Source organism: Mytilus californianus, unplaced genomic scaffold (genome assembly GCF_021869535.1).
Source record: "Mytilus californianus isolate M0D057914Y unplaced genomic scaffold, xbMytCali1.0.p SCAF_6, whole genome shotgun sequence".
Lineage (NCBI taxonomy): Eukaryota > Metazoa > Mollusca > Bivalvia > Mytilida > Mytilidae > Mytilus > Mytilus californianus.
In genome coordinates this window covers 69,635,085-69,661,645 of record NW_026262712.1, presented here as the reverse complement: position 1 = coordinate 69,661,645, position 26,561 = coordinate 69,635,085, and the positions used below count along the sequence as shown (strand labels likewise).

Genomic DNA, 26,561 nt, shown 5'->3' with positions numbered 1-26,561 from the left:
ACTTAATATCGACTACAAAGTGGCACCTAGCTATTGTTGTTCAGTAGGAAATGAACTCGAGCATATAGTAAACAAACTGTCCTTTTATATATCATTATTATTATTCATTATTTTTACTTACATTATGTCATGCGTATTTCGTAAGACGAACAGGACTATAATTAATGCATACAACTCTTAGTTTCATCATTTTCTCGGAATGAGGGTCCTCGGTGGCCAAGTGGTCCAAGTAGTCCAACTACTGTATCACTAGCCAGTCAAGACTGAGGTTGTGAGTTCGAATCCCGCACGGGGCAGGTGTACTTGACTCCAATCTTAATTGACTAGGATTGTCAACGAAATAGCACAATAGTGTTGAAAGTGGCGTTAAACACTAATCAATCAATCAATCAATCCTCGGAATGAAATACCCCTAAATTTATAAAATGATGTTTGTCCAATTTGCAGACAACAGCAGGTGGTATTGTTTCTCTGGAAAAGTTTTCAATGGAATTGCCTAAATTAAATGACTTCAATAACTGTTTCATTTTGTTTGCGGGGCGTTATCATTTATGACACTGCATATAATGTTCCGACAGTTGCATATAATGTTGTCACGGCAGCATACAATGTTGTGAATACTGCATATAATGTTGTAACCACTGCATATAATGTTTTGACCACTGCATATAATGATGTCACGACTGCATATAATGATGTGACCACTGCATATAATGATGATCATCAACATAAGGCAGTAATGGCGTTCCATATAAGTTGTACGCTTATAGTGAATGTGTGGATTGGTGGATACTGTAATGTATACAGGGAAATATAATGCCAGAAAAGTTTTAAAGCCTATAAGAATATAAAAGATCTGTTGCGGTATTAGTTTGATAAGGATATGCAAACATAAAGTAGACGGACTCAAACCCGACAAAATATAATTTTACGATACTTCTTCATTTTTGTAGACATCAGATAAACTATCACTTATTTAAATTTCACACCAATCATATACTTTGCTAAAACCAAACGCTTGCCAAAATTATTGAATACGATTACTTACTTATTAAATCAGCGCGACTCATAGATTGAATGACATATTCAGATTGAAACTGTCGTGGACACATCTTTATCTCTAACGGATATGTTTCTATTTTACAGATTTTGACAAACATTCCCTGTTCTATTACTAAACGTTCTATTGGTACCTAAAAGAACAGATATAGATAGCACACTATTTATATTATGTGTTAATATATTTGTACAATTCTGCGAAGGTGTTTTATTTTCAAATGAGTAAGGTCTGTAAATCATAATGTTTTGACCCTAAAATATAAAAGTGTTTGCTTGATCTATCAAATAATAAAAGACAGCAAACTATTTATCGGTCAAGGAACAGAAACGTTAAAAACTTCATTTGTAGTCATCATATGTAACAATAATCAATGATTCAATAAAACGTAGAAGAAATACTAATATGCACATTTTGTCATTACACTCACCCTACACGAATCATCGGATTCAATTTACGTACCCATTCACACAGGACATAATTTCGATACATCCCGCACAATCAACCAGAAGCCACCTGAATAACAAGAGCTTTACTGTCGGCTGGGAGAAATTCCAGTAATAAATATATTTCTATTCTTAAGTCAACCCTTAATTGGAGGTGCATTTAAAAGCATTAACGGTACCAATTTTCTGCACCAGATGCGCATTTCGACAATAAATGTCTCTTCCGTGATGCTTACATCTATAAATGATAAATATGTATTGTATCTCGTAAATGCTTCATTTTTATGCATACTGTAAACGTGTAAATGAACGATGGCACATTGCCTAAATTGCGTACTTAAATCATATGTAAGAGCTTAATTAGTCCTGATAAAATGTGTCTGGGCGGACACACATTACTAGTATAAAAAGTCCATGGTTGCAGAATTTACTAGTATTTTTAGTCCGATGTCAGTTATTTATGTCCCCAGACTAATTTTCCTAGGAATTCATGTCCTTGTCATTAATATCCTAGGTAAACACGCCCATGTCTTTTATTTTACTGGAAAGAAATCATTTACTTGATGTAAACAATGGAATTTTTAATTGTTATGTTTCAATATCGTATAACAGTTGTGCATTAATCTTTTAATAAAATGTATGTCCCCAGACTAATTTTCCTAGGAATTCATGTCCATGTCATTAATATTAGTTTGTAAAAACGTCCATGTCCTTTATTTTACTAGGAAAATTTGTAAGGAAAGAAATCATGTAACATTGGAATTTTTAATTGTTATGTTTTAACAGTTGCGCATTTATCTTTTTAATAAAATTTATGTACCCAGACTAATTTTCCTAGGAATTCATGTCCATGTCATTATTTTTCCTAGGCAAAAACGTTCATGTCCTTCATTACTAGGAAAATAAGTGCCGGACATATTTTACTAGCTATGGACTAATTTTCCTAGGATAATTTATTCTGGGATTTACATTAGTAGTAGGAAGAGGGGGATTCTGCGGCACTTTCAATTTTTATGGGTTAGGGTTTAATTTCAAATAGGAGTAAGAGATGAAATTTGAAAGTGAGGGGTAAGTTTTAATCAAATAGGAGTAAAATTTGAATTTTAAAGTAGTAATATAAAATTGAAAAAATAACTATAAAGACTTGAGTACTATAGTATTGTATTATGATGGCTTCTTTTGATAATGACTTTATGAGTTTTAGTGATTTGGAAGAGAAGGTACAAGAACAAAATGAAGAAACATTGAAATGGAAGAACCTTCCAACTGGTGTATGGTATAAAATTATTGAAGTGACAGAAGTAGATGGTAAATTTGGAAGAGTCGTATATTGAGTGTAAAAACAAGGGAATGAGATAGTACAATGGTGTTGGCATGTAGTGGGTTAAACAAAGAGAATGATATTTTGGAAGGGGCCTATGTAAGAAGTAAGAAATCTAAAAATGAGTATTTTTCTGACGACTTGGTTAGAATGTAAGTAGGAATGAATACCTGTTCATTTTTTAGGTAACACTAAATTAAAAAATGTTGATACTTTATTTAAAAAAAAATGAAAAAAACTTTAAAAGGTTGAGGTTTATATTATTATATTTTGATGGTTTCTTTTAACAATGACTTTATGAGTATTAGTGCTTTGGAAGAGAAGGTACAAAAACAAAATGAAGTGAAGGAACAAAATAAAGTTTTAAAATGGAAAAATTTTCCAAATAAGGTGTGGTATTACATAGTTGAAGTAAACAAAGTAGATGGTAGGACTATATTGACTTTAAAAACAAGGAAAGGAGATATAATAATGGTGTGGGCATGTAATAAGTTAAACAAAGAAGACGCGCCTTTAAAAGGTGCTTACATAAGAAATACAGGTTTTATACATGAAGGATTTGGTCAATATCAATCTAATGTGGCTACTTTTTCGTACCACTTTGGTATAGTCAATGATAGAGATGGGTATGGGTTTAGGTCTTATTATGTTTTGTCAAAAATATTTGAACCACTTTTAGAAATAAAAACATCTTAAGTATATGCCAATTCTTTTTTAATCTAGCTAACACTAGATTAAAAAAGAATTGGTACTACATTTAGAAAATGAAAAATAAAAAAACATTAAAGAGAAGAGTTAGTAGTAGTAAATAAAGAAATGAATACAAACAACATGCCTGGTCTACCTGGATTAACATCTACAACACATATACCAAGTGAAAGTAGTGGTGCTAGATTTGTAAACACAGATGCACCTAATGAAAAGTTGCAGGTAAACATGACTGTAAAGCAACTTCGACAATTGGCTAAGGATAAGGGGTTAAGTGGGTACAGTAGGTACAGTAGGAAATCCAAAGATATGTTAATTAAATTCATTGAAGAAAAAAAACAACCATGCGTTTATTCGTGAAGAAGTGTTTACTAAAAAGGAATAAAAAACACTTGCAAAAAAACAAGGAAACGCTAAGTATTCTCGGTTAAGAAAGGATGATTTACAAGATTTAGTAAAACCCACCTTAAAAGTATATGATAGAAAAAAACATTAAAAGGTACATTTCGCACAGTTATCATTGAACCTATAAAACCTTTTGATGTAGATATTTTTTTTAAGGCAATTAAGGGTAAAACAAGCAAAACCATTACAGAGTCACTTATAAAAGTTAAGGCTTTAAAAGTGCAACTAGTACAACGAGTAGAATTGGTAAAAACTAACCCAGCCACAGGTGACAGCACTTATGTGACTCCTTATTCTAGATCAACAGTAGTGACTATTACAAAAACAACAGACCTTGATTTAGGTATTGCATTTATGATAGAAAAGGCAAAAGAAAGCACGATAAGATACATGCGTGAAGGTAGTGGTTGGACATTTAGTCACATTGAGGAATTAGAAATTCATATAAATACATTTATACCACTTAAGGAAAATTCATACATACCTCTTCCAGTTAAACTAGCTAAAAAGAAAGCTATTATTTATGTACAAAACAAGGACGACAAGTGTTTTCAGTGGGCGGTGCTTTCAGCGTTACACCATGAAGAAGTGGACAAAAATTGTACTAAGCGTGTAAGTCAATACATCCAATGGGAAAACGACCTTAACTTTGACAGCATTGATTTCCCAGTGTCATTAAAATCCATTAACAAATTTGAAAGACGAAATAAAGACCTTAACATTAATGTGTTTGGTTATGATGGTGTAGAAATAGATGAGTATGAAGAAGAAAAATTACAAGTGTACCCTTTAAGAATTTCAAAAAATACTGGCACAACACATGTAGACCTTTTGTTTTTAACCAACGCTTCTAAACAACATTACTGTTGGATTTAGAGTATATCACGTCTTTTAACATCACAAGTAACACATCATAAAAAATCTGTTTATTTTTGTCGAAGATGTTTAAACCACTGTTCAAGACAAGACATTTTAGATAAACACATGGAGTATTGTAATCAAAACAACTGAGATGATGCCAGATGAAGGTCATTGTATTTATTTTCAAAACTATAAACGATCTATGCGTGTTCCTGTCGTTATTTATGCTGATTTCGAATGTTATTTAAACAACATAGAGACCTGTCAACCTGATGCATCAAAACCTTACACCAACGCTTATAAACGACACACACTCCTGGTTTTTATTACCGTGTTAAGTATACACGTAAGGAAACTAAAGAAGGACTACTGTACCATGGGTAAGAGGTGGCTAAAAAGTTATGGAAGAAGAAGTGAAAGACATTGCAGACATGTATCAAGACGAAAAAAACATGGTGATGACAAAAGAAGATAATGTATGTTTTAAAGCGAGTACACGTTGTCACATTTGTGACGATGAATTAGGAGTTGACAAAGTACGAGATCATGATCACTTAACAGGTAAGTATCGTGGTGCAGCACATAAGAAGTGTTATTTAGACTTTCAACTTCCCACCTTTGTTCCTGTTGTGTTTCATAATTTAACGGGGTATGATGCTCATTAGTTTTTCTAAACAAATAAGGGGTACTCATTTAAAAATGCGATTCATTGATTCATATAGGTTTATGTTAAATTCACAAGAAGTGTTAGCTAAAAATCTAACAAAAGATAAATTTAAGGCAGTGAAAGCATCGTTTGGTGATCACTATGAACTGATGATTAGAAAAGGGGTGTATCCTTACGATTACATGGATGGTCCTGCAAAGATGGAAGAAACACAACTGCCATGTGCTGATTATTTTTACAACAGACTTGATGGTGAACAGATAAGTGATGTCAACTATGCACATGCACAACATGTATTTAAGACATTTAACTGTAAAACCATGCAAGACTATCACAATTTATACTTGAAAGGGGATGTAACACAACTTCAAGACATTTTTGAAGATTTTAGAGACATTTGTTTACTACATTACGGACTTGACCCTTTACATTATTATACATCACCAGGATAAGCCTTTGATGCATCTTTAAACATTAGTAAAGTTAAACTGGAATTATAACATGATATAGATATGTTATACATGTTTGAAAAGGCTACTCGAACGGGTGTGTCTGAAATAAGTCATCGACATGGTAAGGCGAGCCATAAATACATGAGTCCTCACGACACTACACAACCTACCAAATACTTAACGTATTAAGATGCAAATAATTTATATGGGTGGGCCATGTCAGAACCCTTACCCACAGGTGATTTTAAATGGGGGAGAACCAAAAGAAGTGGAAGACATTTTACATTGGGAAGATGATAGTGAAGTGGGGTGTATGATTGAATGTGATTTTGAGTATCCATCATAACTTCACGATAGTAATATGACTACCCCTTCCTACCTGAAAGTATAGACATGAATGGAGTTCATAAATTAATACTTTTTTAAATTCCCGCCAGAAATATGTACTTCATTTTAGAAATTTGAAACAGTGTCTTCAGAATGGCATCCTATTAGCCAAAGTACATCGTGTGATTACATTCAAACAATCACGTTGGCTTAAGTCTTACATTGACAAAAACACAAAACGATTTTTTCAAATTGATGAAAAATGTTTCGAAAAACGATGGAAAACATTCGTAAACGTGTAGATGTAAAATTAGACACGACAGAGAAACAAGCATTAAAACAAGAAGCCAAACCCAACTTTGACCGTCGAGTCGTATTTACTGAAAACATGGCTGCTGTTCATATAAAAAAAAAACTCAAATTTGACAAGCATGTTTACTTAGGGAGTTGCATTTTAGACATTTCTAAAATTTCAATGTATGACTTTCATTATAGATTTATACGAAACATGTATGGGGATAATGCACGAATTGTGTTTACCGATACCGATAGTTTAGCCTATGAAATCCAAACCGAGGATTTTTACAAGGATATAACACCTTACATACAAGACAAGTTTGACACATCCAACTATGCTACTGATAATCCTTTTGGAATTCCAACAGGTGTTAACCAAAAAATCATTGGTAATTGGTAGTGAACGTGGGGGTAAGTGTATGGCTGAGTTTGTAGGTCTTCGAGCTAAAATGTACTCGTATCAGATGGATGATGGTAAGGACACTAAAAAAGTAAAAGGGATGAAAAAGGCAGTCATTAAACGCGACATTACATTTGACGATTATAAAACATGTTTAACCACACAACAAGCATGTTAAAGAACGATGAATGTCATTCGTAGTCATCTTCATACCATGTACAGTGAAGAAATTAACAAAGTAGCCCTTTCAGCGAACGATGACAAACGGTACATCTTACCCGATGGTATTAATACCCTAGCACATGGACATTACAAAATTGAAAAAATACCTTTTGTGTTGCAAAAGGTAAGAAGGACTAACCCACCTATGATATCGAAATGTCTTAAAACATCAACAGCTGTAGAACGAAAATACTTCAACGCAAGTACACAAATGATAGATGCTTCTGAAAGACGAATCCAACTTCTCCTTCCTCATGAGGCTAGAAAACTTAAAATAAATAATACGAGTGCACAACATTCTACTTCCCAACAAGCCCCTATCCAACGGAGAGTTGGAGAAAGCAGTTAAAACTCTTAAAATATCTCATTTTAGAGGTGTATTCATGCGTGATACCTTACCACCCCAACCACACAGTAAAGAGTGTGGTATTTTAAACCATGATACCTTAAGGGATCCGGAAACCCATTGGACGTGTTGGTATAAGACGACAACTAGCAAAGTGTATTTCGACTCTTATGGATTACCAACCCCCAACGAAATGAAAAATTACTTAAAAACTGACATTGACTACAACATCGATGAACTTCAGATCAGAGGAACAGTGGTCTGTGGATATTTTGTTTGTATGTGTTAAAATTGTTGTCGGAAGGTCAACATTTTGATGACGTCGTGTTTTCCATTGGATGCTATAAATAAATGACAGACAAATTTGGATTTTATGGAAAGAGAGACATCAATAGGAGTCAATTGATTGAAGACTTAAACATGAACGACAATCGTATTACCAACTTAAAACATCCGAGTCATGGTGCGGATGCTACAACGAAACGTTGGGTCATGCAACAAGCATTACAATCCGAAAGTAAACGGATAAAAATAGGATATGATGCAACAATTAAAGAACTCGAGAAAAATGGTTAGAGTCTAATACCACTCATCAACAAGAACTCGAGAAAAAAGTGGATAAGATTAAAACCTCCACACAACAAAAAATCGATGTATTGGTGAATCGTATGTTGGCGATGGAAGAGCAAACCAAAGATGACTTGGATGGTATAAGGATGTTCATGCAATTGAAACACCCTGCTAGGGGATCAAAAACTGTGAGTGGTTCGGTATCTGGTTAAGACATAGTTTAGATGTTTAAACCTTCACCACCATGATATAAATAAAATAAATTTGGAATGTATGGACATGAAGACATCAATAGAGATAGTTTTCTAGAAGATCTTAACATGAACAACAATTGTATCACTAATTTAAAATCTCCAAGTCACGGTATGGATGCTGCAACGAAACAATAGATCATGCAGCAAGTGAAATACAATACGAGACAATTACAATTACAATCCTAGTGTGAGTAACTAAAAATCAAACAAATGGAAAAAGAATATGATTCAACCATCAAAAAACTTAAGAAGAAAATGGATACGTTTGAAACCAGACTGAAACAAGAATTCGATGGAAAAGTAAATGAGTTTAAAACTATTTTACAACAAAAAATCGATACATTAGAAAAACGTTTGTTACTCATGCAAAGTATTACCTTGTCAAGAACCGATACATTGGTGGAACGTTCGTTGGCAATGGGAGAGAAAAACAAGAAAGATATAAACGATTTAAGGATATACCTTCGATTGCTAAAACGTTCTTAAAGGGGAAAGAGTTAACTTTTTTGTTCTTGAGTCCCAAGAACAAAAAGCTTATTTTTATTGCATGTCTGATTGTTTGATCCAAGAATTAAAGGACTTAGGATACCCTTTCCATTGAACAAAGACTTCTTTTACACCACCCTTGGTTCGTTTTTGCAAGACCTTTTCGATGCGGTTCATGTCTTGATCTGTCTTTTGAAGTTCAGGCTCATAGAAGGAACCTTGTACTTCCTCGTCATTAAAATCCTTGATACGATACGTTTAAGGTTGAGTGTTTAACACGCGGGACACCGTAAAGACTTCTTCGGTCCACCTAGGGGTGTATCCATTTTCAAACACGCTTTTCTTTTTAGTGATTTGGACTGTATCCCCTACGTTAAATGTACCCTGTTTTAATGAAGGAAGGTTACCATACAAGTTTCAGTACACTTTGATTTCGTGTTCTTTTTTGACTTGCAACGATAGGAGTCATTTTAATGGATCTATTTTTAGACGTATTGTATTGATGCACAAGATCACCCAACACATTGATGTAAGTGCGCGTAGAATTAGCTGAAAAGTATTTAAACATGTTTTCTTTCATGGAACTGTTCCATCGTTCAACGACACTTGACCTTTCTTCATTCTCGGTAGAGTACAGTTCAATGTCGTGCTTTCGAAGTATATCCTTCACCTCTATCTTTGTTGTAAAATCCAGTACCTTTATCTGTCCGTAACTTTTGAGGAAGTGGTGATGATGATGTGAAGACCGCTTGGAAGGTATCTTTGACCGTCAACCCTTTCTTGTTTTTGAGAGGTATGAGCCATTCGTATTTAGAAAACACATCGATGATACTTAGAATGAATTTAAATCCTTTGTTATCGCGAAAAAATGAACTCATATCGACGAGATCGGCAGTCCAAATCTCATCTATACCTCCAGCGATTACACGTCTTGAATTGTCGTCGAATGTCGAATGTAATTCTTCTGCTAATTGATCTGTCCAAAGAATTTTTTTTCATGTCCCAAACCAAATCGTCTTTTAGTACCGATGAGAAGTTTAACGATACCACGATCCATTTACTCTCTCATGGTTGGATTGTTAATAGAGTCTAATTGTAAAAGCATATTTGTATCACACACAAAATTACGTGTCGGTGTATCTTTATGTCGAGCATAACAGAAGTCATGACGATAGGCAGCTTCATCAACTCGATTGATAGGTTAAAACCAAGATTTAGGTGTTTTATCTGTATTGAGTCGTTGATGTAACTTAGTCCCAGGTCCCGTAAACTGATGTCCTGGAATATGCATTTCTACGGGTAGATGGTTTATGAATTCGTTCATAAAACCCTCACCAGTAGACCTTACAAACTCGGATTTCTTTGATCCACACGCGGCGCAGATTTCACTTTTTCGTCGTCATCCGTTGCTAGTCATCTTTTTGAAGAGACATTTCGTTTCTGTGTTCCTTTTACATTTTAAACAATAGAGTGTCATTTATTCAAATGAATGGACGTTGAAGATATCTCATACAATGAAACGACTGTAAACAGAAAGAGTCACTTCCTTCTTCCACAGTGTTCGATTCGAGGACTGATTATTGGCAAGTCAGATTGTGGTAAGACGACATTACTCAACAAATTTCTTCTTAAAGAGGACTGGTTAGATTACGATTGCTTGCACGTGTTTGGAAAATCACTTCATCAACCCATCTATCAACTGTTGCAACATGCATAAGAAAAGGAATACACCAAAAAGACATACGATCTCTGTTATCCGTGAAAAAGAAAAGGTCCTCACTCTTTAATTGATGTTGTAAAAGACTTACCCCAATCTCAACATCCTAGTGGTATCGAGGCCTTCTTTTATGTACAAGGAGACGATGTACTAAACCCTCAACAACTGGATTCCCATCGTAAAAACTTAATGGTGTTTGATGATTTGATGTAAAGTAAACAGAATAAATGTGAGCATTATTACGTTAGAGTTCGACATAACAACGTGGATTGTTTCTATCTTTGTCAAATTACTTTAAACTTCCACGTCAAACGATTCGGGAAAATAGTAATTCAATCTGCTTGTTTTCACAAGACGCTAAAAGTCTTGAACAAATACATCGCGATCATTGCTTAGACCTCACCTTTGAGGAATTTAAAACATTCTGTAATCAGTGTTGGAAAGAGACTTATGGATTTGTCACCCTCGACCCAAATAGCCCTTAGGAAAATGGTAAATACAGATCCAAATTAAAAGACTTCTCTGTCGTTAAATAAAATGGATCCCATAAAAGATTTTAAACCTTACTTTGAACTGTTAGTAGTAGTAGTAGTAGAAGTAACAATGATGATGTGTGTGACCATAACTTTGTACGGGTTGACGACAGGGTAAAAGAATGTTTAATATGTGGTGTTGAACACATTTACAATCGATTTAGTAATGGTAATGAGTGATGGAATTTAGGTAAAACCTTCCACAAGTCAAAACACCCACCTCAACAACCACAATGCACTTCAATGACGAACAAAGGACATCAATGCACTCATCCGTGTCAACCGAACCAAAACCTATGCCTCAGACATATGAAACCTAAAGCTGTATCCACAATGCCTCAGCAACCAAAATGTAGTGTCAAGCAATGTGTGAATGAATGTCATCCTAACCAAGACGTTTGTTTTGATCACATGGATCCTAAATCTAGGAATTGGATCTGGTAAATGACACCTTGTGATTTCCATCGACCCAACGCCCCAACAACGTTCAACGTTCAACGCTAAACGCTAAACAACGTTCAACATTCAACGCTAAAACAACGTTCAACGCTCAACGCTCAACGCTAAACAACGTTCAACGCTAAACAACGTTCAACGTTCAACGCTAAAAAACGTTCAACGCTCTAAATAAATGACGTTTAATAGAATTACCGATCCTAAACAACGTGAAGCTCTTGCTAAGGAGTTGCACGATGTAAAGCGTAACATTCAAGCTAGCACCTTACAACAATGACTGGACAAACAAGGATTGAGTCGTGACCTTAACAAGTTTTTTAAACCCGTCGTAGAAGCACAAGAAAAACGGCTTCTAAAATCACTAAAACGATTGAAGATCTCCCAGCGATTCTACCTGCATTGCCTCAAAATCCACCCGAGTTTGTAGATCCAAAACCTTTTAGGCTCGCAACTCCATGACCTATCGAACCACCCACACACATCATTAACGTGGGTCCTCTAGCACAAGAGTATTTAAAACTTTGTTCCACCCATCAAGATGATCACACTTTTGGATTGCGTGTTGAAAACGATGAATACTTAATCGGAAATTCACCGGTGACGTTTGATGAAAATGATATCTTCGTCAATGGAGTAAGGTACAAAGGAACTCCTGGTTTATGGGACCTCATGATGATGAATTCGAAGGTACCAGACACTTACGAGCCTAATGATTTGGATCAGTACGCCGAAATCTTAAAAAGCACAGGCGCCATGTACCATAGAAACTCAGTCTTTTCTAAAACTCCTAAAGCGAGTAAGAGTTACAAATGGGGAAATATAGTCAAACCTACAATCAAGATAAGTATGGTTATGGACTGTAACAACCCATATTTCTATCTTCAGATTTTCACCAACTCCTCGATCGATTAGAGCTGTGTAATGCTTCTAATCTTGCTGTAAACAGTGGTGTACGCAATGAGATCGTAGCCATCCTCGATGCTATGAAAAAGGGTGGTTTCATTAACAGTAAGAAGTATAAAGAGATTCATCGTAACCTTCTATAAATAAAGGTAAACATTAAGAAAGGATACGAACGTAAATATGTGGTGGGTGGTAGTGGGCTGTTTGACACGATCTCTAATTAAGCCGAACGCGCGTTTACCTCTTCTACCGCAAAGACTCTAGGAAGTAAAGCCATGACTGCTGTCACCAATGCAGCTCTTAAAGGTGTACCAAAGCTGTGGATCATGTGTTTCGGAGGAAACCCAAAACAAAGACGCCTCATCATCGTTTGAACAACATCATCTCATCCTCTAAAAGCAAAAATCAGCAGAAAACCCATTTAAACAACATCATCTCATCTTCTAAAAGCAAAAAGCAGCAGAAAATCCGTTTAAACAACATCATCTCAGGCAGTGGTTTTGCAACCATTCACGACTTCGTCAAACGTTATAAATAAATGTATGATATACTTAGTATCACAGAAGGTTTGTATTTTGATGAAAGTATTCAGGAGTATAAAGTCCATGAATACGAACCCAAAACTGGATCATATTTAAACAGTTCCGGTGCTGAAATACGAATCAACATCGAAACCCAGGATCTGTTTGTTCATCTATCTGAAAGTTATCTCTTGGTGGAATGACAACTTCTTAGAGCCGACAACAATGCGTACGCCGATGCAGATATGGTCTCCTTGTCAACAATGGTATCATGTATCTCTTCAAAATCATCGGTTATAAACTATCCGGTCAGTAGATTCAATACCTCAATGATCCAGGTATAGCGACTACACTCTTGGGGTTGTTGATGTATCCCGATGACTTTAGCAAATCACAAGATCTCAACCAATTGTGGTATAAAGATTCTACGACTGACGCCGAGGCTGAAAGTACCGGTTTTGCAGCTACATGTAGACATGGTTACATTATTACCAAACCTACCCCAAAAGGAACGTTTTCGTTTACCCTACCTTTAAAACATATCTTTAATTTTGCAGTAGATTATAACAAAATCATATATGGGTTTAAACATGAACTCACATTGGTACGAGATTCTGATGAAAACGCGGTGTTCAGAGCAGCAGGAACAGATCGAGCAAAAATCGTATTAAGTAAACTATCCTGGTTCGTTCCTCATGTGATCCCCTCCGATGACAACAAGATGACACTATACAAAACCATTCAAAGCAAGACTAAACTCGACTGTGGTTTCCGCATGAGACAGTGCGATTCCATATCTGTTCCCCAAAGTAGAGAATTCACTTGACGACTCTCTGCTAAAAGTGGACGGGAAAAACCTAGATACATCATCATAGCCTTCCAAACCGATAATAGTAACGATTAAGTAGAAAACGCAGCACTATTCGATCACTGTTTTTTAAGAAACATTTATGTCACCTTAAATGCACAACGTTATCCAGCTGTAAACTTTAACACCCAATTTAATCAGTGTAAAATGTCTAGAATATACAAAGAAGCCGCCGATTTTCGTAAAAAATTCTTTAAGATGGATCATCTCATAAGAAATGATAATATCAACCCTTCCGACTTTACAAACCTCTATCCTTTGTTTGTGATCAATGTGAATCACCAGTCTGAAACGCTAAAAGAGTCAGTGGTTGACATTCAAGTTAGGGCAGAGTTTGAACGCAATGTTCCAGCAAACACTGAAGCCTTTGCACTGGTGATCTCAGATAGAGTCCTACAGTTCGAGTCTAAAGGACAAAAGATGAATGTTGTGTTCTTAAGATTAACGAGTGATCATAACTTGTTACAACGCACCGTTGAAAATACGGCACCTAGGGAGGGTTTCTCTTTCATCGTGTCGGCTGTCTCTTACTCTATTGAAAACATCAACAACGTGTTACAAAGAAATCTACAACTCAACAAACACATCACCAAAATCCAGATCGCTGCTTATCACAGTCCACTGAGGGCAACACTTACCTTTAGCTAGAAACTATCAAGTCGATTTTAATGTTGACAATAGCATCAATACAGTATTGGGCTTTAACAAACAAATCTACACGTACGATCGAGTTACAAACGGTTACACAGAGGGTGAGACCATTGTCAACATCATCAGCATCAACAGCATTCTCTTCAATAGTGATATCATCAGTGGTAGATATGTTAATGGTTCACAACAACCCGCCATCTACAGTTTCTTCCCAAATGTATCCCCCGGTATGAAAATCTTTCAAACTCCTAAAAACTTGGTCTATTTAAAAGTCACACTGAACACCATCAATCGCATGAGTACTACTCTGACGGATCAAGATGGACATCCCATCGATCTGAGAGGTGAACATTTAAGCATACGTTTTCATCTTCGTAAAATATAACATTAAAGCCAAAAAAAGCTTATAATTTAATATGGAACACAACAAAGATGTTATTGGTGTGTGTGTGTAAATTATACTCTGACGTTGACTTAGTGTTTTGTCCCGTAGACAAACATTACCAATCCACGTTTTCTATGTATTGGAGTAACATTACAGTAATGAATTACATGTTAGACAATCAAAAGTATGTGGTGCTACCCCAACCTTTTTGTTCGTTTGAATGTTGCTTAGCCTTCATTGAAAGACAATACGCATGATTACACCTTTGTAAGGAGTAAAGCGTTAGTGTTAGACATGTTTAAACAACTCAGTAAACTAGGTGATCCTGAACCATATCGCATGCTAATCTAAAGGGGAACGATCAGATGTTGCTCACTCAGCGACAAATACAAAAGATCGACAAGCTGTTAAAAAGTGGTAAAGATGGTATGGTCTTGGAGTTGAGTGTAAAACAACTCAAACAAAAAATGCAAAAGGAAGTTGTTTTCTTGGGAATGTTAGCCGGTTTAGCCATGCGAACTCTTCCCATATTAGCTAAAACAGTACTCCCCGCTTTCGGTGTAGGTGCTTTGAGTGGTTTAGGTAGTGATGCCATGAGTAAAGTCGTTGGATCTGGTCTCTACCTTAAACGTGGAGGCATTTGTAAAAAACACGGTAATGGTTTATACCTTACCCCAGGTCAACTCCCTAACACCTATGGAGATGGGTTGTATTTAAAACATGGAGGTAAATTTTACAATGCAAATGATAAACAGGGTAGTGGTTTGCTCTTAGGTCCCAAAAGCCTTTAAGTCAAGTCCCTCTTCTAGGTTGGTTGTTATAAAAAATAGATGACGAAGACTCTCACAAGCAAACGTATCAGGAATACAAAATTCGATGCGTTGAACAAAAGTTAGAGGTAGAGATGCTTAAATACACCAAAATTCTAAAAACATACAATAGACTAGACAAAGTGCTTTCTGTTCCATAAGGAACCTGTTCGGTTCTAAACGTTATTTGTACAACCAGTGCACTCAGCACTGCTGCAACAGGAATTGGAGCCATTGCTTGCATTCCTTTAAGTTCACTAGCGGTCGTTTATTCGTTAGGAATGATGGGGTTAACGGTATTATCCAAACGTATTCATGAAAAATGTAAAAAACATAAAGATACCGTACAACTCATTACAACCTTTAAATCTAAGATTGAAGATGCAGTGAGTAAAGCTTTGGATGATGATGACATTAGTGACATAGAGTTTATAGGTATTGTTACATGCTTAGACTCTCATTAAGATGGAAAAAAAAACATTGCGAAAACCATCACACAGCAAAAAAGGTCTGACAGTGTCAGACTAATTTTCCCGAAAAAAATAAAAAATCCCGCTAAAAAAGATCTGACAGTGTCAGAATAATTTCTAGTAATGTTGTATAGCAACAACGCAACGTAAATTGTATTATGACGTTGAGGTATGAACCTTAGCGCTACTACCAATTTTACACCACAATCTAATTTTTAATTTAGTGTTTAGATAGATTAAAAATTAAATGGCGAGGTTTTTTTAACTAGGAGTAAGAGGTGTTTAAGTGAAAGTAGGAAATTGAATTGTTGTTAACTAGGAGTAAGATAATTTTTATTTTTTAACCAAATCGTAAGAAAAATACTCCTGTTTAGATTTCTTACTGATTTTAAACCCTGTGCTTCTTACATATGCCCCTTCCAAAATATCCTTCTCTTTGTTTAACCCACTACATGCCCACACCCTTGTACTATCTCCTTTCCTTGTTTTCATTAGAAGTATTCTACTTTTACCAAATTTACCATCTACTTCTGTAACTTCAATAAGCTTATACCATACACCACTTGGAAGGTTCTTCCATTTCAATGTTTCTTCATTTTGTTCTTGTACCTTCTCTTCCAAATCACTAATACTCATAAAGTCATTATCAAAAGAAGCCATCATAATATAATACTATAGTACTCAAGTCTTTATAGTTATTTTTTCAATTTTATATTACTACTTTAAAATTCAACTCTTACTCCTATTTGAAATTTAACCCTAACCCCTTAAAATTGAAAGTGCCGCAGATTCCCCCCTTCCCACTACTTACATTCCTAGGGAAACTATGGTCATGGACTTGATTACCTTGTAAAAAAAGTCCAGGGGACAAATTTTACTACCGGACTGAATTTACTGTTACACATACAGTCCCGTCACTCATAAACGAATAAACTTTAGTTTATTTCGACGTATGCGTTTGAATGTATCTTTGGTATCTTTTGCCTCTCCTTTCTCTTTATGAAACATAGCATTACGAGAAAAATTAATAAGTGATCGTTATAACACACTAGAGTTATAGCTAGACATATAAAAGATTGTATAGTTTATCTTTCAGACAATCGGCATTCATAATGGTATCAAATCTACATTCATAAGTTCATAAGGATATCAAATGGGCTCTTCTTTTTGCCGATTTGTTTCTCTTTTCATATGAGGTAGACTTCAAAAAGAAGCTTCTCGAGAAGAATGAAAATAAACTATAATTAACCTTTAGCTTCAAGTCAACAATATAGATGATGTTCTCTCACTACAGTTTGGTGACTGTAATGAACGCATTGATCCAATCGAACTGCCTCCTTGGTCTTTTGGAAGCGAATCAATCCAATCGAATTTTGCATAAAGAATATAAAAGATACAGAAGAGTCTGCTTCTTATATTGACTAACATCTAGAAATTGACAATGAGGGTCGAATAGGAATTTTACGAAAAACAGACGATTTCTGCTTCCGATTGTGAATTTTCAATTTGTTTATAGCATCATTATAGCAGAACCTGCATATTTTGAAAGAATATATATTTCCACTTTGAAGCGATGATCCAGAACTTGTACTTTCTATCAGGATTGGCTTTTTAGAGGCTTACTGCTTACAGAAAGACTATTGATCAAATGGTATATGGTAAAGCCGAATTCATCCCTTCAAAAACCTTACGGACGCGATCATGATTTGATTATCCAGTATGAAATATCTGTATCGCATAGCCCTGGACATAATCCACCTGTCGTAGCCACAGCTCTGTCCTCTTTGCCGCGACTGTGACATTAGCGATGGCATATATCACCAAATTAGTACTTTCCATTAGCAGATGCTAGGACTGGTGATGAAATTGGACCCTTCCGATGCACCTTAGTTCACCTTTGGTTTTGGTTGGGTTCATGTTACTCAATCTTGGGTTCTCTGTGTACACTTTAAGTATTTGCGTCGGCCCGTTTCGGACATGGTGCTGTCTGTTTTCTTCAATGTGCGGTTTTTTTATATCTCCTATGGTTTCTGCTCTATGTTGTTATGATATTGTAATTATCATATTTATTTTAATTAGACAGACAGACATAAATATACGTGTATTCTCAGAATTTCTCTGGAGTTGTTGGATTGACACTTTTATTTACGACCAACATCATACTATATTGTGAACTTATTGGACATATATATTCCATTGGATTCCGTACAGTTAAGAGAAGAATTCCGGATAAAGAAAAGACAAAGGATCGGACATATATTTAAGCAGTTAAGTTGACATTTCAATTTTTATAATATTTATTGTAAACTTGTCTATAATAAATAATGTTAAATTTTATTATTGATTTTTGTCTTTTGTTGACTACAATTTAAAGGTTATTTCTGGCCGTAACAATGTTTTTATACCAAAGATTATGACAAAAGGGATGATCTTTTCTTCTCTATTCGATTATGATGTTTCGTTTATTCCCTGTTATGAAATTTCATTATATAATTTGTACACGTTTGACGTGAAGTCTCAGATTTCAACAGAACCTAAATTTTCATCATTAAAATATTTGTTTGATCTAAAAATTATTAAATGTGCAAAGTCATACTTTCATTTTGTATTTATGTTAATTTTCACTGATACAGTTTGTTTTATGTGAAAACCTATGCAATGAGATGTTTCCCACATATACGGCGATATTTACTTTCAGACTGGTTTTCTACTTTATATACCACCAATATATGACGTCAGTGTCAATGTATTTTTTGTGACATTTAAAGTTATTGATAAGAATTGAGATATTCTTTATCTACTTTTATTATATGTACAAACTTTATCAAATTACATTATGTATGAAGCGGTTCATACTATAAATGTGCACACAGTCAGCCAATAAAACTACGATAAACAAGACATTCATTAAATATAATAATTATTTATGTTAATGCTAAAAATTCATTGAAGGTGGTGGTTTTTTTAATTTAGTACAACAGACGCGCGTTTTGCTGTCTTAAGACACGTCTTCGGCTCTCAATTCAAAACAGTTGGAAGCTAAATCAAATAAGAAGTTGAAAAGAAAATAATACACATTTTTGGAACGTTATCGTGGAGAGAAACCAAACACGCATGTGTGTATGTAGTAAACAAAACTCGGTCAAAAATTGTGTCAGCAGTCTGTATATGTGTACTTGTCCAATCAATTGGAATTTTATCATGTGTATTGGATCTCTAAAGTACAATTCATAGCAGTAACGAACAATAAGAATGCCAAAATTATATGAAATTTACACTTTGTCTTAATAGCCAGTAGAAAAACTAATTGAGTATCTATGTTAGGATGTTGAATACTAACAGAGACACTCTTGTGTTCTCCAGAAATGTTATGTTTACAAAAATAGAAGAAGGTATGCAATCAAAAACCATATATCTCGTTTTAAAATTGCATTCAGCTTATGCTCAACTACACATGTCAGTTTTTCTGACTTCCTCTTGTACAACTGTTAAGGGACTCGATATGAAATATTGTGACAAAAATTATTTTAGTATCAATATTAATGTATTTAACTCTTTAGAACTCTTGAATACGCTCGAATGTCTCGCTTGACGGTTATGATTTCTCTAAACTGTATACTATACCACCATAAAAACTTCTTAAAGGGGCATTATCTGTCAAATTCATGTCACCGATTCAACTCAAAATCTAATATTTTATACTTAAACATCTATCCAAATAACAAAATATCCTGAAGAAACAATTTACCATACATGATTTCGTTAAATAATGCATCAATATTTCGTGTGTATTTTAGAATAGACGCCATCTAATTAATCATCGAAATGATCTCCGAAGAATTCCGTAAGTCATATGACCTGATATAAACATAATTATAAATATAAAAAAAACAGGCAAGCACGTGCAATCGAAAAATGACGATTTTTCTAGGTCTGTTTGATTTCATGTCATAGATTAAAAAATATGTAGATAATCGTTTTATTTGTATTTGAATGATTTTTTGTGGGCAAAATGAGTCAACGAAAGGGATCTTCCTGGTGGCTGCCTTGTTTCCTTTTTCAATGTTGACATTCTTGTCCTTTTGATAACTAAACATGCTTACCCCATGCGTAGCTCTTTCCCATTTAGGGTTGAATTGGAGTTCGCACGAATGAGTTGAACTATTGACTTGCAAGCCATTAATACATCAGCGATATTTTTTAGCTTATTTTGACAAAATTGAACTTAACTGACTGCTAATAGCGATTTTTTTCTTCTTTTTTTTTTTACAATGACGCTTTTATAAATTTTTGAAACCAAATAAATCATATTTAGATTCGTTTGTAAACTTCGTATCTAATGCCCCTTTAAACAAAAATTTACCTGTGATCTTTTCATAAATCTGGCTGTAACTATATCTAATAAAGTCTTTACAGTTCATTTTTCAATTATCATGATTATATTTGATATGTATATAAATCATTAACATTTTGCTTGATAATATATAGGTTCGTTTTGGAGATAAAGTATCCCATGATGTGATTTGTATTCAGCTTGGGGCTAACTGTGCCTTTCTTTTTACAGATTTATCTCTTAACTTTTATTTATAACAGTTTAGGATAAAACCACATTACGGATAGTTTTAACCATGCAGATGTTTAAACGATAAAAATAGGCGGAAGATACCTAGAGGAAATTCAAAACTCATTAGTCAAATATTAACAATTCAACACTTATGAAATTTATCAACCTAAACTCCCTCTAACTAAATCAAATATAGAGAGCAGTGTCATTTTAGACCTTGATAACAGAATTTCCAAATTCATTATATGTAAGAGGAAACAGCAGTTTACCAAAGTTCACATTTCGTAAATCCATTTAGGGTATACCAATTGTTAAACACTAAACGGATCGATACCGGTTGCGTCAACGGGGTAAGCATCTCTTTTTATGCATGCATCATCCGCAATGCGAATCCACACTTAGTCAAATTTTAACAAAAGGGAACACGATACAATCGGTAAATGTACAGATAAATGACTGTTCTGGTATCTAAAGATCTAAACTAAACTTGTCCTTCTCAACTTTTAACCTTCCTTTCATTGATGGTGATGGTCTGTTGGCTCTTTCTTGTGTAGTGTACATTTCTCAGTTGGTTCCTATAAACGCATGTTTGCAATGACGTACCAGATTTCAATCAATATAATATTTTCTAAAACGTGTTACATCAGATATAGATATCATAGGAAATGTATTGTGGAAGTATCATGATTCAACACACGAATTTGCTACTACAACATATGCGGAATTTTTTTTTATTCTAGATTAAAAGGTTTTAGATCCTTAGATTTTAACCACCTTGGCCTTCTTACAAATCCAGTTGGTTAAATTGATTTTCAACCGATCTTAAGAATCCATATAAGCTCATAATGATACAAATAATAACCTGATCATCCACTAGTCCGTAGCATGAGACTAGTTTATTCCAAGCATTGAGCGGTACCAGCTGATAATCTACTTCATCGATTAGGTGCTCCTTCAATCTTCCAGTGCTATCTGAAAAACGACGAAACACTTTAAAATAAACTGGTGAGCCAGGAGCAATGATGCACCCGTCGTCGGCATGTTGAAACTGAGATAAGAATAAAACAGAATATTGTGGGAAGCATCCAATCAGAAGTTAGTTTAAAGTCTTGCAGACAAGATTACTGCAGGATATCCTCATGCATATAAAAATGCCTAAAGATTTGAAGATTAAATTTCCATAACACTTGTAAAGCAAATCCCATTTTCAAAATAAAAAAGAAGCATATTTTCGCCAACAACAGTGAACCGTTTGAAGCAAACTGATCCAATCATACTTTAGGTGTAATACCACCAAATCATAGCATACGTAAAAGGGTCGAAAAATAATATTCCTTTGAATTTGACAGTTGTAGGAAATTAATCCTACATTTCATTGCAGTAAAAAATTTCTGAGTCATAAACATATATCTTGGGTGTTTTAAAGCAACATTTTATTTGGTGTTTCTATAGAATATTTATGATACTTGAGGTTACATGTTTACTAAAGCTTGTACGCAGGGAAAAAAAGGGTGAAAATTTGATTGGTTAACTTCCAGTGATGGTTATTGTCTTATATGCAATGAAATGTTATGTGAAATTTTGTCTATAGTACTGGACAGAATTAAACTTTACTCATGCCAAGTATTTCTTTATTTGAAACAAAGATAAATTCTGCACAATTTTTTGAAAAGTGCAAATTTAACAAAGACTTACAGGGGAAACCCAATGGTGGTATTACACATTTAGCTAGTGCATGACATGTGAACAATTGGGAATGAGTTTCTAAAATATTGTACATCAAGTATGTTCAAAATGAACACTCTTTGAAGACCGGTAGAAAAGATATTTAAATCATCAAAACCAAGAAGGTTATATCAATTGTTAGTCATACATTTTATCATAAAATAAAAGCTAACACTATACTTTGAGAACCAAATATAAGAAAAATAAAATGATGCAGATGATATATTGTAAGAAGAATTTCCGCTGAATTTTAATGAAGTGAGTTTAACACGCAAGAAGAGTTTCAACTTGTACAGATTACTACCATTTCAGTGTATAAATGATAAAGAAAACACTATGAGGCCGACTAATACCTAAAAAGTTATTCTGTGAATAGATATGTATTAGCTTATAAGAGAGTATTCGGCTACTGCAACGTATGGTTTGACTGGCAGTTTATTTACCATTGATGACTGTTGTCCTTTCAAATTCATTAAGTATCGGATACACAGGAGAATTTCACTCAGATGAATTTCACTCAGATGAATTTCACGTGAATTTGAATTCGTATGAATCTCACATTAAATTCCACCTCAAACGAGCTAATACGTGAGGCTCACCTGAAATCAGTAAATGTACGTTTCACATGTATTCAAATAACATTTATTTTTTTAAATTTAATTTAGTTCATTTAATTTAGTTCATGAAAAATACCAATTTTTTTGTTTGTAAAGTTCACGTGAAAATCATGTGAAAAATTTCACGTGAGATTCAAGTGAAATTCACATAAAACTTTTCATGTGAGTTTCATGTACAATAGATATAAGAAGATGTGGTATGAGTGCCAATGAGACAACTCTCCATCCAAGTAAAAATTTATAAAAGTAAACCATTATAGGTCACAGTACGGTCTTCAACACGGAGCCTTGGCTCACACCGAACAGTAAGCTATAAAGGGCCCCAAAAAATTACTAGTGTAAAACCATTCAAACGGGAAAACCAACGGTCTAATCTATATAAAAAACGAGAAACGAGAAACACTTATGAACCACATCAACAAACGACAACTACTGAACATCAGATTCCTGACTTAGGACAGGTACAAGTTCGTTTGAGATAAATTTCACATGAATTTCGTGTGAGATTCACGTGAAGTTCACGTGAGTAAGATTTGCCTGTGTACATCTATTTTACACTAATTTTTTGTATTTTGTCAAATCAATGTCCGGATTCATTTTAAATAAGAACAACTGAATTAAGACTTTATAAGACCACATTGAGCTATTTGCATTTCTTTAATATAATTGCTTAAAAGTTTACATCAAAGTTTAATGATCTTAGTTTATGATTTATTGACTTAGAATCGGGTTTAGACTAGATTGCAGTTTTCTTTATCAATGTGACATGCATTCTTGTTTCATGATACGATAAAATATTTTGGAAATCAGAATTCCCCAGATAGGTTTCTGTATAATATTTTTGCATACAACTACTTTGATAAAGTTACGTTTACTAATTTGATTCCCAAGTCTAGTTGACCTATAAGATAAAATAAGATATTTTTATTCCAATTTAAAGGGCCCATGAAGACCAAAGTAATTTATTACAATGATTCTAATAATTGACACAATAATTTTGATAATCATATATAAATATGAATATAATAACATTAACGGTACCATTTTTCCTGCACCAGATGCGCAGATCTTAAACCACAGCCAGACCAAAGCCATAAGCATATAAGTTAAAAAGATTAACAGTTATAAAAAGGCATAACAGTTATGCATATATGTGTAACTTAATAAAAGAATACCGACTGCTTTCCGCCAAAACGATGGAAATGACATACAGTTTAAGCTACTTTCATATTACAAACGTATAACAAGTTGGCGTGTTTATTTCCCTGCGATCGGACGCGAACACCTTATGTTAAAGATTAAGACTCATCTTCTGTACCGTTGAAAAAAATACGGTCCTTTCAAAAAATCTTCGCATCGAAAATATTCGTGACGAAACTATACATATCTACCCGTACGTTATGACCAAATGAACTTTGTAGATCTACAAATGAAAAACAATTCTCCACAATTATCGAATGATCGTAAATAAAATACAAACCGTCTATCAATGGTAAATTATCAATAGGTCCTGGGTGTGCTTCTTGTTGACCAGCAATCAATGCATCCCAAGCTTCGTAATTAACGTACTGTTTCCATTGCTTGAACCATTTCGTATCCAAAAGATACCTGTCGAATGTCATGCGTATACGAAGATGAGAGCAATCATCACTTTTACATCAAATCAGCTTAAAAAGTATGCATGTATTAAAAAAATCGGTTACGGTTTTTGAACGGCACATATAAGAAGTGTTAGCTTGGAGAACAGACTTGGTTGAAGTTAAACTGTATGTAATAAATTCTAGTTTTGATGGTTTGCTTTGGTTTGTATAGTCTTTCCTTAAATATATTGATTTGCATAGTTTCAGATGTATACTAAATTCGGAAAAAACTTAAGAATTTTTTATTACAATTGACATAACAAGTATCCAGATGATAATTTTACAAATAGATTACACTGCTTTTTATGATTCATTTTTATACACTCGAGTCAATACTAGATTTGTCTACAATATAAGCAGTCCAGGCTTACAATCCACAGGCATTGTCTCATAAAAAATTAAATGTATACCTTAATTTAACGCAACCTTCTATAACGTTTCTTAAAACTGCTACCAATTCTTCCGATGACCGAAATAGGCGTGTGATAACCCATGTTGCAATAATTTAATGTAGATTTAGGACATAAAAATTTCAGTGGGATATACCACTGCGGAATCAAAATAGAAAATGCTAGAAAAGTTGTTTTGAATCGTTAAAACAAAATATAGAATGCATTATAGTAAATAAAACATCATCTTACCACCTATCACCCTTCTTCAGAGGTGTTTTTAAAAGATCACGTATTTCAGTCTTCTGTGATTCTAAATCCGTTCCACCAGTTGCCATTTCACTTCCGTGTTATTGTTATTAACCGAAGTCCATTCATGCAAATACATATGGCCCGCAATTTTACTACATATTCGACAATCACTATCATTTAAAGTCTAGTCCTATACAATGTAGTACAATACAAATATGTTTATTATAGTGACAAAAATATGTACAATATTGAAATATTTCAATTTAATTACACCCTGCCCAATGGACCTATAAGTCACTTTGAATAGATACTAGTATTAATTCAGATTGACATCAGGAATTTTATATACATGTTAATTGTTTAAATATAAGTTTTGTCCGCGTTTTGTTAATGACTGTTCTAAGTATATCGATACTCAGACAATAATAAATTTAAGTTTCCACTGTTATTCAAATGCAATGCGGTTTCACTAAGTCCAGAGAATAATTGATTACGTAGACAACTGTAAAATTTGCGTTCAACCAGAAAGTGTAGTTCATTTTCAACGTGTCCGGAGTCACACATTCTGCAAATTCGTTGGTATTCTGGCTCACCAACAAAACGTCCTGTTTCCAATCGTAGTGGGAGAATACCACATCTATAAAGTGGGCCAGCACCGATCTCTCACTACGTTTTAAATTGAGTTTAATCTACGATTCTGTTGAATATGTAGAATTAAAGGTTCTATATGTACGCAGTTTCGGAAAGTTAGATAAATTTGTATGCCATTTTGTTGCACATATATCCATAAGCTTGTTTCTGACACTGTTAACATCACATTTTAGCATTTGTTGAAGTTATCAACCATACCAACTAAAGACATTATTGGTTTTACACTAGATGACCAATTCTTCATACATAGTTCGTAGTCCCATATGAACACCTTTTACAAAGTCTAGTATTGTCCATATCCATCAGTCAGTTCCAGTACCTTACCATATTACACCAGCGACGTTCTTTTGAAGGTAACCCTTCAACATCTCCGTTGATAGCTAGTTTTGGAGCAATCTTGTGAACTCCTTTAAAGTATCTTATGGCCTTGTTTTGAAGAGTGCCGACACAATTAAAGTATTTATAACCCCACACTGAAGAACAGTAGTCGAGTATATATGCATAATACAAGAACAGTACAGTTTGTATAAGTTTTTAAGCCAAATTCTTTTAAACTGTTTATCTTCGATATAATGGCTCCGAGTTCTCTTC

The 26,561-nt window shown here is 34.3% G+C and overlaps 1 protein-coding gene across 1 annotated transcript; it reads right to left on the bottom strand.

Moving 5' to 3' along the window:
- Positions 1 to 549: 549 nt before the first annotated feature.
- On the bottom strand, positions 550 to 25,405 carry LOC127706588 (ubiquitin carboxyl-terminal hydrolase 15-like). The gene is made up of 5 exons (XM_052211245.1): positions 25,320 to 25,405; positions 24,519 to 24,646; positions 21,559 to 21,668; positions 1,049 to 1,193; positions 550 to 620 (listed from the first exon to the last, which is right to left on the bottom strand). Exons 1-5 carry the CDS (start codon positions 25,403 to 25,405, stop codon positions 550 to 552), a joined length of 540 nt encoding a protein of 179 aa, XP_052067205.1.
- Between the last annotated feature and the right edge of the window lie 1,156 nt (positions 25,406 to 26,561).